Source organism: Meleagris gallopavo, chromosome 3, assembly GCF_000146605.3.
Source record: "Meleagris gallopavo isolate NT-WF06-2002-E0010 breed Aviagen turkey brand Nicholas breeding stock chromosome 3, Turkey_5.1, whole genome shotgun sequence".
Lineage (NCBI taxonomy): Eukaryota > Metazoa > Chordata > Aves > Galliformes > Phasianidae > Meleagris > Meleagris gallopavo.
Window position 1 is genome coordinate 59,864,022 of NC_015013.2, and position 14,545 is coordinate 59,878,566.

At 42.0% G+C, this 14,545-nt stretch overlaps 1 protein-coding gene across 1 annotated transcript in view; it reads left to right on the top strand.

The window, feature by feature from the left end:
- Positions 1–12,446, top strand: part of VXN (vexin) — a 14,226-nt gene extending 1,780 nt beyond the window's left edge. Inside the window, exons 3-6 of the mRNA XM_019614355.2 lie at positions 3,631–3,808; positions 7,959–8,020; positions 9,250–9,335; positions 9,576–12,446. Of these exons, the coding sequence (XP_019469900.2) occupies positions 3,631–3,808; positions 7,959–8,020; positions 9,250–9,335; positions 9,576–9,762 (513 nt within the window). The 3' untranslated portion in view covers positions 9,763–12,446. The remainder of the gene's footprint in view (positions 1–3,630; positions 3,809–7,958; positions 8,021–9,249; positions 9,336–9,575) is intronic.
- The last annotated feature ends 2,099 nt before the right edge of the window (positions 12,447–14,545 follow it).

The following is a 14,545-nucleotide window of genomic DNA, read 5'->3' on the forward strand; positions in this document are numbered from 1 at the left end:
AAAAAAGTACTTTTCCAACCAAATGACCAGATTTCTAATCAGAACTTTCTCATAATCCTGTTCAGGTGGAAAATTTTCAGCTAGCTCTTATCAAAATCTAGGACAACCATAGGTCTGTTATGTTTAGAAAGTTCTATCCGTCATGGGGGAATCTCTAATATTTATTGAGTTGGACCAGTGTAGTAACACTATACTCACAAAAGGTCTAAGAAAATAAGAGAGGAAAGTCCCCATTTTGTTGCTGCATTTTGATGTGATTTTTTTTACCTTTGGGGCTTTCCTGACCTCAATTAAAGATATCCTTTGATTGGCCCTTAGTCATGACGCACACAGCATCCTATTAGCAGCAAAAACACCAAGCCTAAGGAATGGTTTGCAGACCCAGCTAGACAAGGCTTGCAAACCAACATAATTTGCACAGTCAACTCTTTGCTGAGTGCATTCTGCTTCTTCAGTGCTTACAGCTGCTTGCAGCTAATGTGCAACCATTCAGATAAATTGCATGTACTAGAATATATACATGCCTGTAAGGAAATTGGGATTGCCAATTTCTAGACCTGCACTGGAGTAGCAGAATGATTATTTATTTTTCACTTTCACTTTTGCACCTGCAGTTAGTGTTGTTGAAATGCCTCAGCTTCTGCTTTGAGAGCTTCTGCTTTGGCGATTGCAGTGGACATGACTTTAATCCCGGAGAAGGGCAAAAATAGCTAGCAACATGGACATCTGCCAGACTTTTTTCACAACAGAAATACTCAAGTGGTGTAGCATTAAGTGATTTAACATTCAGATGACTGACATTGGGAGGTAACTTCCATGACATTTGAAAATCCATTCCAAGAGCACAATCATGCCTGTGGAAGGAGGAAACACCTTCTTTTTATAAACTGTTTCACCAATATTGCTATTTGCAGCCCCTATTGTCCTATTAAAAGTTATTCCCAGTGCCAGTAGAGCCTTCCTTTTTAATTCCTTGCACTCTTATCCTCCAAATCTATGGCTGGAACTTTAAAACCACTTTTGTCATGAGTACGGGGAAACTTTGCAGAAAACTGGCAAATACCTCTACATGTCCTAGTGCAACCACATTAAAAATTAGATTAGCATTAGCCCATCAGAAGGAGCCTAACTCCAAAAATCTGACATTTCCTCCATTAATAATAAAATAACCTCACTGTCCAGCCTCTAAGCTTCACAGTTTTACCAAATTGAGATGTTTAATTGTCACCTTTCTGGGGCTTTGATTCCAGGAGTGCTGACAGGGTTGCTGGAGCAGCCTCTGCACTGTCTTGCAATGGAAAATAAAAATATATTTCATTGAACTATGAATTCAGCATAAGCATCCTGCAAACAGAATGAACAACTTACAGATTTAAACTGATAATTATTTTAAGAGCAATTCGCTAATTCTGCAGAGTTTAGATGACTCTGCCATTCACACAAGATTTGAATTTCCTGGTACATTTAGAAAAGAAAAGTGACTTCCCACTGATCCTTCTGCCTCACCCCAGGTACCCTAGAGAAATGTCAGCTCTACTTTAGATCAAAACTGTGCTGCAGCAGGTTTAGATTCCTGACCTAGATAAGTCTTTATGTATTATAGTAATGTGTGAGGTGGTCAAAGTCACGGTGAAGTCTTGACTTAGGAGATAAGTAACTCCCAAAGTGTACTGCTGCCAAATGCTGCAAACAAAAATGTTAACTGAAGATGTGCTGTGGAGTTGGGGCTGCTGTCCATGACTGTAATGGCAAATGGCATTGAAATTTGCTGGAAGGTGGATGGTATGTAACAAGACACCCGGAGAACACAGATAATGTGCCTAAATAATTCCTGCAAGTAACAGAGTTCAAACTAAATGTTATCCTTTGCAATGCACAGGCAGAATGGTAGGTTTCAAATCAGTGGTTTATGCTGATCAAATAAGCACTTTCAGGAACAGGGAATATGGCTGCCAGTATCCTACTTACCAAAAATTCTCTTTCCATGACCAGGCAAAAGAATGTTTTGGTAGGAGAAGGTTGCAGACATTTTTTGCAATGCACCAAAGGAAATTGAGTGTGAGCAAAAGTACTGTGTGTGTTTTCGAGTTGGTGTGAAAGCTGAGCTTTGTAGCACTCCTTGAAAGCCAGAAGAGATTGGTTCCACAGGCAGCCCCTCAGGCAGTGGGGCTGTCATGAAAAACGCCCCTCTGGTCATGGCCGCATCATACCTGTAATGAGGACAGATGCCTCCACTGCTGACACTGTGGTGTCAGAGAGATGTCCTTGCTAAGCAGCTCACAAGGTTTGGCAATGCAGAGGGCTGCTGAGCCAGACCCAGCACAAGAGCTGTATGGGGAGCTCCTGCAGATACCGCCTCCCTGGCCTCCTGCAGGCCTCCCACCACCAGCATCCCCTCCTTCCTGAAAGACCAGTGAAGAGGTGAGGCCTGGCCCTATCTAGCATTGCCAGATTCACAGTCAGTAGAGCTGGGACCACCTCTAGCACATGTTTATCTTCAAGGACATCAGCGGTGCCTTTGGCTTTAACTTAACATTGGGTACATCCTTAAGTAGCTTACAGAGAAAGCGCTACGTTCGGCTGTGTGCCAAGATCCACAGAACTGGAAGAAAACCCCTCTTAGGTCTCAGATTAGGCTTTGGTTACCTCACCACACCTTTCCAGCAGCATTTTTGCCTTCTGCTGAGCCCTTCTTGCTCCTTGTCCCAACAGTTGGTAGGATCTAGATAGGTGGTTTGGTTTCCAGGCTCCTGAGCGCACGTGGAATCAAAAAAGTAAAATATCATCGGATTTGGGCTTTTTTTCCTACTTTGGGAAACATCTGTTTGCATGAGTTTTTAAATCTGCCTGAAAAATCATGCACAGAATATGGCATGTTGACAGAATTCATACTTATTTGAAGAAAATGAACAATTTTATGAATGCAAGGTGACATAATGGAATGCAGTTTTGCTTTTATCTCAAGTGAATATTAGAAGCCAGACCAGTAGATGGAATAAGCCTTGTCCTTGTCAGCAGCAGGCTGGTAAATTTGCTGGTCTAAGTCGTCATAAAACAAAATAACTGTATATAAAACAGGTACAGGGCAACTATCAGTCAGCAGGTGCACATCTAATAACAGTCTGAAGGTTTGCCATGCATCTTGTTTCCTCACTGCTTTGGATCTTTGCTTCCTTTAACTTCTCTAAGTCACAGCAGCAGGTCTTCAGGGAAGAATGTAAGAAACAAAGCTTGAATCTCTCTTTTACTGATGTAAGGATTTTAATCTTCTTGAGACAATTGTTTCTGGACCATCTTGGATAACAGTCACCAGTGGGTCCATCTGCTTGGTGACTACCCTGTTCTCCTTAAAATCACATTAGCTCCAGCCTCCCCCATTAATTTCCCGTGGCACTGCACTCAACAATGTAGAAAAGTATCTGATTTTGTTCAGACTCATTTTCAGGAATGCTTCAAGTTACACAGAGCCTAATGTTGACATATGTGCACCCAAAGAATCCCAAGCAACAAACTCCCCTCAAGTGACTGGAAAGCAATCAGAAGAACAAGCATTGCACTGCTCTCACCCGGGGTTGACTCCAGGTGACTTTAACAGTGACAGTTGGTGGTTCACTCCCTGGCCACTTGTAACATGATGGTTTTGCATCTTCACCACAGGTGGTAGCGGTGTCTGACTGTCGGCCCCACCAGCCAGACAAGCTGCAGCCTCACCACAGCGACCTCTTCCAGGTGCTCTACAGAGAAGAAGAGGTGCACAGCTTGGGCCACGTGCGGGGTGGGCAGCAGGGACCCTGCAGCCCCAAGCGTGGTAAGTCCTCAGTGATGGCTTTGCTGTCTGCACTGCTTCAGAACAATTTTAGATATTGCAGTCTTCTGGTCTGCATCAAATCAGACTTGTTATGTATAGAAAAATATTTCCATGTTTAAAATGCTCAGTGGAATTGAAGACCATGGCATTGCAGAGCCCTGCTGCCTGCAAAAGCAAGCCAATAAAGCAGTGCTTGCTTTATTCAAATGCATAAACTCTCCCTTTTTAAGAGCTGACAGTATTGTAGAGATGATAGACTGCTTATAACTGGGCTTGCCTGACTCATCTTTTTATTTAAGATTCCTGTTCAGATTCTTAAAATTTGCCAGAACAATTTGAGATGAATTTTTAGATTCTGGATGTCAGCCACAGATATGATTTTGTTTTTCAACCAAAACTTGTTCATCATATTTGTGAGAACCTGTGAAAGAAAAAATAGGATTTGCCAATGCAAAAACAAGGAAATGAACAAACACAGGCTGCTTGTTCAGTATGCTCAAAGCTGATGTGTTATGCTTGGAAGGAGAAATTCAAGCAAGGACATGGAGTTTGGCATGGATGGCCTTTTAATCAAAACCACACCTTTTTTTTCCCATGAAAAACCACCCAGATGTAATTAAACCATAAGCCATTGAAAAGTCCTGTATAGCACATATTTGGTAGAGACATAGGAAATTTGGTTTGTCTGTTAAAAGTTGCTAAATGTGTAGAACAGATTCTACCACGAATGAGCACAGTCTTCACACCACAAATAAGCAGCCACCATGCTTGTAAGGCGCTTGCTCTGAACAGAGTAGACAAGAGCAAGGCCTGCATGATTGCAAAGGAACAAACTGAGCTTGGAACCATGGAGAAAGATCTGAAACCAGGAACAGAGCCTAAATGTGGCTGAACAATGACCTGGGGCTGAAGGGGTGGGGGTGGATGGAGAAGGAGTGCCTGAGGAGCAGCAGGTGGCAGAGAGGTACTGGGGGAGGAAGAAGTTGTCTGTTGTGAGGGGAAGCAATGGGGAACAGGTGACAGATAGGCACCAATGGGCGTAAGGATGGAGGGATCAAAAAATAAAAGTGAAAAATTGAGGAAACAGTTCTCATAACAGGAGAAAGTTGTGAACAAAAGGGAGGCAAAGAAGTTTGTTGGAGGAGTGGAAGAAGGAAGCAAGGAGCACGGGATAGGACAATTTCATCATGGGGTTAAAGGCACAAGAGCTCCTCCAGATCTCCCTAAGCGTGTGTAGCATAACAGTTGTTTGTAGGATCCTGGCCCAGAAGGTGCTCGGGGAACTCAGCAGTGAATCTCCAGGTTCCTGTAATCGCTCCTTAAGCTCTGTCCATCACCATCCTTGATGATGCGCATACAGCTGGTACAGCTGAAATATCCTTTTTTTCTGGGTGCCCATTTCACAATTCAGGTTGTGACACCCAGAAGCACTTATTTCTAGCTGCCACAAACTGTATGGAAGAAGGGCTGCATCCCACAGTAGTCTTCTGAAAGCTTCATCCTAGGAATTTCTAACCTTAAACTCAGTACTCTGTTTCCCCACTACAATCTTTTATCCTCCAGGAGGCTACAAAACAGTTCTCCGTGGTTTTTTGTTTTTTTGTTGTGTTTTTGTTTTGTTTTGTTTTGTTTTAATACTGGTGAAGATGATGGCCACAGTGGCCTACAATACAGAAAAGTTCATGAAAATATTACTTGTCCTGCCCTCAGAGATTCACTAGTGGAGCTACAAGGTATGGGACTGTGTATTGAACAATGAAAAAGGCCAAGGATAAATAGCTATTTTACTGGGGGGGGCACTGAATGAGGCAGAATGTCTGTGGAAAATGGTTTCTGGTCCCAAATAAGAGACCAAATCTCAAAGGCTGGATCTTTGGTGGATGAAATAACTGTGGTCCAGTTCTTGTGATCCATTACTTTTGATTGCTTGGCTTTACAAATTCAAATTTTTAAGGGGAGGAAAGCAGAAATGTTTGCAGATACTTACATAAGAATGAAAATAGCTCTTTGCAGTGGTGTGCTACAGCTTCTCCTTTCAGTTTGAATTGTACTAACAAATACCTTCACAGAGAATGAGATACCAGGAAAGATTCTGGAAAGGTATCTCAGTTGTTTCTAAACAGCTGGAGAGCCAGCATAATGTGATATAAAGTGAGATATAAATGTTTGTTCCAAGATACGCCCCCTTTTTTCATTAATTTCTATACAAATGTGACCTCTGCATAAACCTCACCTCTCAAAAGCATTCTTCAACATCTCTACTGGAAATGGTTCCATCTTTGGTATTTTCCATGCTTGTTTCATAGGCAGTTACCATTGAATATAAGGAGACTTCAGACTTAGTAAAGTACAAATTGAAATCTGGGTAATAGAGTGAACAGTTTTTCACAATGAGAAATGTGCAAATAGTACAGATGAGAACATCAGCATGCATATTGCTAGCATTAGAAACATCATACAAAAATAAAAGCAGAAGGACACTCCATTCTAGCATGCAGGAAGCCAAGAGCAGAAGGCCAGAACAATAAACTCCTAACAACACCCAAAGCTGTGCTTTGCTTTACATGGTTACTGATTAAATAATTATATATGTGTATATATGAATTGTTCTACAGGGAAAAAATACTCAGTTTTGTACAGGTGCTCATCTTGGAAATATAGAGCAAAGTCAGAGTAGAAGTTGTGGAAACCCCTCATCCCATGCTTTCCATAGCACCTTCTGGAAGTGGCATTCACTATGCACCCTGCCACCACTGTCCTGATGAGCACTTACCAAACAGAAGCCACAAGGCCTTACTTTTGCTTAAATATTTTACAAATCTTTGGCCAGGACATTTTTCTGGGTCTAATAAAAATGAAATGCTGAGGGGAATAATCAGATAATATAACAATAAAACAAATAAACAAAAAGCTGGAGCACTGATGCCTGGAGCCACTTTCTGAATACTGTTAGTACCTAATACACAAGATGAGAGGAAGCTATTGAATTAAAATTTGATGTGAGGGATACAGTTAGGTACCTAATGGAATTACTGGTGGGGGAGAGTAGGAGGAGAAAGGTTAGCTAAGATGTTTATCACAGTCAACTATTGCCCCCAGAAGGACAAGACAATTCTGAGTGTTAAGTCATGCTGGGGACAGTGCTATAAGCAGCATCTCTATTATTTCTGATGCTTCCAGTCACTGTTTATATTCCATTGGTAGCAGCAAATGTGAATTTTATTGTATTGTCTGTCTTGGTGAATCCTGGTATTTCTGTAAATCCCCACTCTTCTCTTACTTGAATACTATTTTTAAAAAAGAACATATAACTCAAAATGGCCAGGAACAGAAAAAAAGAGGAGAAAAAAAGCAATCCACATTCCTACAGCCACGTGGGAGAGTTTGGCTCCATGGGAATAAGTCTGGAATCCCTCCTTGACTTATTTCCTTGGCACAGCCAGCAGGAATGGCAGTGAACATTTCCACGTGGATAAGTTCTTGGCTGGGTGCTCGCTCTAACAGCAAGCTAACCTCCAGGCTTGAGGACAGCAGAGATTTCCCGCTCAGCAACAGGCAGACAGAGAGGTTAAAATCCCTCCCCATGATGTGCTGGATGTAACAGCCTGCTGCCTGTGACTGCTTGGATCAATTCAGAAAGGAGAATGACCCCTTGCTCCTACACAGGACAAACCTGGTGAGGAGCTCCACAGTGCACACTTTATATATGTGTGTGTGTGTGTGTGTGTGTGTGTGTGTGTATACATAGAATCATGGAATCACTCAGGTTGGAAAAGACCTTAAAGAACATCAAGTCCAGTACATACATATGTGTACACATACACATGCACATACATTAAGTGTTAGCAGTAGGAAAGAGCTTCCAATTGGTCTAAGCACAGTTCCTTGTCTCATTTGAAAAGTCTAGGGGCAGCTAAATGATTTTCTGTAATTACTAAGCAGTTTCAATATCGCTCACCTTGACATCACAGTACATGATCAGGAAAAAAGAAAAATTTTGTACCTTTGGCTATAATCAAATCTGGTCGGACTATAATCTGAATCTTGGCTGTTTTCATGCTTGACATAAGTACGTGGAAGGATGCTTTTAATACCAGCTGTGCCAATGGGATACTTATACTGATAATACCCATTTTCTTATTTTTGACAGTGGGAATAACTGAACGAGAAACATCCAAACCTTGTAATCACCAGTCAAATGGAAAACCTTTGGTAAGTAAATATAACAATATGAAATACCACTGTCTGATGGATCTTAAAGCCTAACACCTGTTAACACGTCCAACAGTAACAGTGTGTTGGTCTGTATCAGCACTTGCAGGTTTCCCAGTCTTCTTTACAGCTTTGAAAAGTGACTGATGCCAGAGGCTGCACAGCTGGGAGCAGGACAGCTGCCCTGTGGGGTGGGAGCAGGTAGGCTGCCTTGCTGCATGCCTAGCCACCTGCAAGACCCGGGAGGAATCAGCTTCTTGCTTCTCAGGGAATCACGTGAACTGGGAAAACATGGACTTCTAGGACGGAGAAGTGTCAAACAATTCATACTCTGAAGAATGTAATGCTGAAAAGATGAACAGACCAATTGAAAACATCAATGGGAAAATCATTGTACAAAATCTGAAAATTTGTTTTTTAGTAGTGAGAAAATGTTTTGGTTCAGAATGACTCAGCTTCAGTAAAATATTTTCCTCCCCTCCTCTTTTCTTTACAAAAACAATTTTCAAAAGCCCCCATTTAAAAACAAAACAAAACAAAACAAAACAAAACAAAACACAGATTTTCAAGCAGAAAATAGTCTTTCAAAAAGTTTTTGACCAACTACAGAAAGTTTATACCTTGAAATGCCCTTTCAGATGGTTACAATGTATGAGCTAGCTTGTAGCTGGAGTAGGCACAAGGAAAATGGCTGTTCAATACTGTAGGATGGCCAAAATTAAAAGCATTCTGTGCAATTAAACTAATTGCACCTCACAACAATCAGCCTGGTCAAATTTCCAAGGATGTTTGCAATAGTAATTTCAAATATCTTGAAGTCCTGAAATACTTACAGAGCACACTGAAAAGTATCCAGTTCAGGGGAAACATCCATTAAGGCTTAAGAAATGGTGATGGTTGGGAAAGCTGCTTCCTGCCCAGTCCTAGAGACCTGTATGAAAGCCTTAGTTCCTCAGGAACCCGGGCATAAAAAATAAGGAATAAAAATCTTTGCAAAGCTCCCACTTTATTCTGATAAGAGAAATTCATGCTCATACAAGCACTGTGTCGAAGCTAGGGTGACCATTCACATGAGCAAACAGTGTTTGTGTGGACAAGGGTACAGCAGTCAGGATCTAACCTTTGTTCTCTTGCTAAGAGATGAACAGTATTTATTCACTGTTGTAAAAAACAGCCTCTTTTCTCAGACTAACCTTGGGTTTCCACTCACTGGTTGCTTTTCCCTCCAGCAGCCTCCATCATCGCTAGCCCTCCCCATCACAGCGAAGCCAGCTCTCACAGGATCAACCATGGATGACCACCCACTTGCAGAAGAGTGAGTCCATGCCATTTTCTCTCTAGCGCATAATTAAGGAACAGTTTGACTATAGTGTAAATGCATCTCATCAGTAGATGATTAACTTGGAAATGGATCTGGGTGACATTTGAACTCACTGCGACAGTGTCACAGGGACAGTGATCAACCATTGAGTTTCAGTGGTTGGTCATTGTAAAGATGGGCACAAGCCACAGAGATAAATGCTTTATGCCAGCCCTCTTGTGCTTTATTTGCCAGCCGTAGGCAGCGCTTGAGGAAGATGGCAGAGTATGACCTGAACATGACACCAGGAGCAGAAGCTTCTCTGCCACTGACAGGAGGCAGCCTGTATGGGACGCCCAGCTTGCTGAGGAAGATGTGGATGAAGCACAAGAAGAAGTCAGAGTACCTGGGGGCAACAAACAGTGCCTTTGAGGCAGACTGATAAGTCTCAACATCACTCAAAAAGACAAAAGTTCCTTTAGCTAGGATGAGGTGCTCAGCATTGATGAAGGAACAGACACAGCACAGCTCCCCACAAAAGAGATATCCTTTTCATTACTTGATGCCATTGCCTCAGAATGGTAGGAGAAAAGCTAATTAAGGTAAAAATGGTGAGTATGATGCAACGTCTCAGCCTTTCTTTGTTGTAACACACTAGAATCCCAAATATCCCACCAGATTCACATCTCAACTCAGCGATGCTGAAACTATTGCTGACCTATTGTATGCATCCTGTCTGAAGCGTCTCAGACACACAAGAGAGGCCAACCAAGATGTTTGTGTGCTTCTGTAAGGTTGCAGTTCTCTTTTCGTTATTGAGTGCCATTAAGTGCCAGGGCTTTGCTCATTGTGTACCACTTTTGTCCTCCTTGCCCCTCACATATCCTCTCTTTAGAGATATGAGATAAAAAACACATGATATGCTTGGATCAACGACATATGCTAAACATATTTTTCCTTCAGTTTTGATGTTTCAAGAAGTAAAAGATGGAAAAAATTTAAAAGAATGGGTGAGTCAGAACTGAGTAAGTTTGCATTTACCAAACTTATCTACGTGGCCAGAGATTGGTGTTTTAGTGCCCTACCTACTATGAGAACTGAATAACCTCAACAAATACATTCTTCCATAGAACACATATACTAAATCAGCAACTTACTGTCTGTGTGGTACAGAGTATTTCTAAAAGTGCACAAATGATAGTAAAAAATACATAAATGATGCAACTAGGCAACTACATGTGAAATACGAAATATTTGCTTATAGGAGATCTTTGTTTATACAACTGGTGGATTTAATAGAATTTCAACCCCATCCTTTTTTTTTTTTTAGAGATTGCTGTTGTTTTTTTTTTATTTCAAAAGAAGACCATATAAAAAGATTTCACCAGTACTACAGACAATATTATATTAGTCAGGAACAATACTTGTCCCATATGAAGGCTCCCCTGCATTTATTGCACCGGATTTTTGTTTGCCTAAGCCTATAGACTTTAGCAGGGATCCACAGCCAGGGGCCACCAAACCAGAGGTGCAGCCTGGGCAGGAAGGAAAGGCTGCAAAAGCAACCAGGTGCATTGCCTTTATTGTGTGTGGTGGGGAGAGGTGCACAGGAAAGGTTCACAGCTTGATAACCTAAGAAAGCAAAGTCTGCGTGACATGAAAGCAACTGCAGCAATCTGGTACCCAGCTTGCTTTAGAGAGCACACATCCCCTGCAGGCATACACTGGAAAAGGCATTGGGACAGGCTAGAAGGCCTTGTTTAAAAACATACTATGCCAGCTCCAGTCTCTCAGTCTGGAGGTTGCCAAGAGGAGTGAGGAATTAGGCTTTCATAAAATACATCAGCTGCCCATCAGACAGCACCATGGCTAGAAGTCACACCTCCTCTCCCCTTCTTCTTACCAAAGGCAGAAGTCCTGCTCTGGCCCAGCAGCCTGACAGAGACAGCCCAGAGAGATGAGCTCCTCTCCTGCTTCCTTGCATTCTCCTGGGAGCGGAGCAGCACGCAGCTCCTCTTTTAACTACACTTATCCCATCACAGGGGTTCACCACAGCTTTACCTTGGAGCCTGACCCACTGCCCCTGTGCAATAGTCCGGATTGTGTAACCCTGCCAACATCAAGTCCTCCACAGCTGAACAGAGCTGCAGCCACCCCCAAGATTTTCCTGAAATGTCTTTCACAAATATCACCAACCATGCTGCCCCCTCCCCTGCCCCCTGGAATCCCGTCAGCAGCCTGTAGGCAGCTACTATTTTTAATGTGAACAGGTAAACTGAGTAAATTCAGTGGGACTATTCACTTGCACAGCACTATAGACACTCAAGGAGTAAGGAAGATGGTAATAACTGGTCTCATTTCCCAAGCAAAGCAAAAATAAAAAGCAGTCAGAGGGAAGTGTCCATTCGCTGTATTTGGGATAGTTAAGATTGAGCATTCGTGATGCCTGCCCATGTAGCTAACGTGACCTGAAGAGCATAGTCCAGGGCAGCAAGAGTTTTGTCTGCTGAGAATTGTATCTTAGTAGTTCTTTCTGTTAATTAATAGCGTTAAGTAGTACAATGATGGAGAAGAAATAATTGATATTTCTACGTCACAGTTGCTGTATCTTGACATGTGTATTTATGGTTTCCTTATTTATTTAATTTATAACTTGGGTCTGCAAGTGGAGGAAAGATTTTACAGGACAAAATTTCTCTGTATTGCAGGAACTGTGAAGATTTCTTGCGTTGTAGTAGATACTATTTTATTGATTTAAATAAAATATGTCCTGTTCGTACAAACAAACAAACAAACAAGCAAACAAAAACAACAAGTAATGTGGTAACATATGTGTCTCAATGATTTTTGGGAAGGGTTTAGTTGGAAATAAAGGCGAGTTTTGTGGTGCTGAGGAACACACACAACTCGTGGCAAAGAGTGCAAACTTTGTTCCCCCAAAGGAAGAGCCCAAAAGTGTGCATTTGTAAACAGATCCGGTATTGTACTAGTGGAGAAGTCATCATTTTTTATTAGATACTTGGAGAACAGCCCTGGCACAGCCAAGAGTTAGATGTTACATGCAGAACTTCTTTATGGTAAGGGTGATGGAGCATTGGAACAGATTGCCCAAGGAGGTTGTGGAGTCTTCTTTTATGAAGATATTCAAGACCTGGCTGGATGCCTACCTGTGCAACCTATTGTAGGGTACCTGTGTTGGCAGGGGGGTTGAACTCAACGGTCTCTTGAGGTCCCTTCCAACTCCTGCAACTCTGTTTACACAGACATTTGCTCATATGATCCAAGTGCACCACGGACATGGCATCTAGTTTTCTCATGGCAATGGGAGATGAGCAGCATCACCTGCTTCCTATTAGATAAGAGCATGAAAAGAGACTTTCTTCAAGGGTATTTAAGTTTCTGGTAGAAACTATAACCAAGTGCTCTCTATTTTCAGCAAATTCACTCAGCTTACCTCAGAGCACAGCATTTGGGAATATACACTGGACCTCGGAAAGCACAAGGCCCAACATGAGGTGGGTGACACAGGGGCACCAGAGCTCAGGCTGGAGGAGCAGATTCAAGCCTGTGAAGGGAAAGATTTCAAGAAACAGTAGGAAAAGAAAATGTATGGCATTGGCATCCTTCACCAACCTGGACTTTGGATAGCCTGTCAACCTATAAAAACAGTAGCACGAGCAGGGCATGGGATATGCATGGGTATGGGATGTGGGCAGGGCATTTCCAGATAAACCTGTACAGAAAATGATGTTGGATGAGTTTGAGCACATCATTAGAAAAATGTGAAATAGTGATCATGAAGTAAGCAAACCATGCCATTTTGCCCAAAGACAGAAAAGCAGCTCAGGGCATGGCTGTTGGCACTGCCTGGCATATGCATGTTGTCACACTTCATAACATCTATGGGAGGATGCATTTTTCACTTTTCTTGTCATTTCACAATTTTTTTGGTTCCCCAGCACTACAGAGATACAAACTGGGGCATGCACATGACTAAAATAGCATGAGGATAGCCCGCTACGTTTAGCATCATGCTTGCAGTAATTTGTATTTCATTTCCAAAAATAGCTTCTAATTTCTGCTCGCCACTTCAAAAACATCTTTGCGACAGAGCTACTCCTTAAAATATCCATCAATTATTTGCATACCGCTTTATTTAAATAAACTGTAGTGAATTTAAAGCGAGGCTACCATATACAATAATTCTTACTGATGCATAAAAAAATCTCAGATATACTTTGCCTGCCTTCCTTCCTCTTTTGCTTTCACTCTACAGATTATGTAGCAAAGGGATTTACCAGAAGTGCCACTCACAGACGTCTTTGATTTAGGGAATAGCATACACTTCTTACAGAAAACATTTTTAAATGGAACACTGGTATTTGCATGACAAATTTCACATCTCTAAGTTAGCCAGCCAAAAGAGTTACGGCATCTCGACTCACACACAAACAAAAATGGAACAAGTCAGATTTCTCAGATGAAATCCCAGCTCACAAAGCTCTATGCAAACTTCATAAATGATACAGATGCCAAATAACCATATATATTTTATGAGAGATTTTTAAAATCTCAACATGAACTCCATAGATACTCGCAAGTGAGCAGCACAACTCTATAATTTATTTTTCTTTTTTTCTTTTTAAGTGGCAGAACTATAATTTAAATGAATGGGTACACAGATTGCTAAAATTAAAAACAGAGCTTAGAGTTTAGAAGGAAAAGAGAGCTGAATGTTTAATAAAGTTAGTTGAAGGCCCAGAAGAATAAAGCTAGCAGCTGAGCTCAAACAAGAACAAATCAGCATGAACTGGATGTCCCTCCTTTCAGCAGTCAGGTTGGCTCCCCCCCTAGCAACATTTTTAGCAGCCTTACAAATAAGACTGATGCAAAGGCAGAGAAGAAGCCCTGACACCCCATCGATGCCAGCCTGGGCCAGGCACTCTGCACATGGGGCACAGCCCCTCACCCAAAGATCCACCTGCCTCACAGCTTACTCTGTTTTATTTTAGACCAACATTTTCCTACTTGCATAGTCACGTTTTGCATAGCGGCGAAATAGCAAAAGACAGTGCCTAGTCAGTTTGCCTGATGCTCCCCTTTTTGTGAGGGGCATGCACTGGACCATAAAGCAGAAAAGACATGCAAAAGGCCCTGCCATGTGCCCGGTGCCTCCCTGTGCAACTGAGCGAGCACTGTTGGGTAAAGCCAGCCCCCAGCACAGT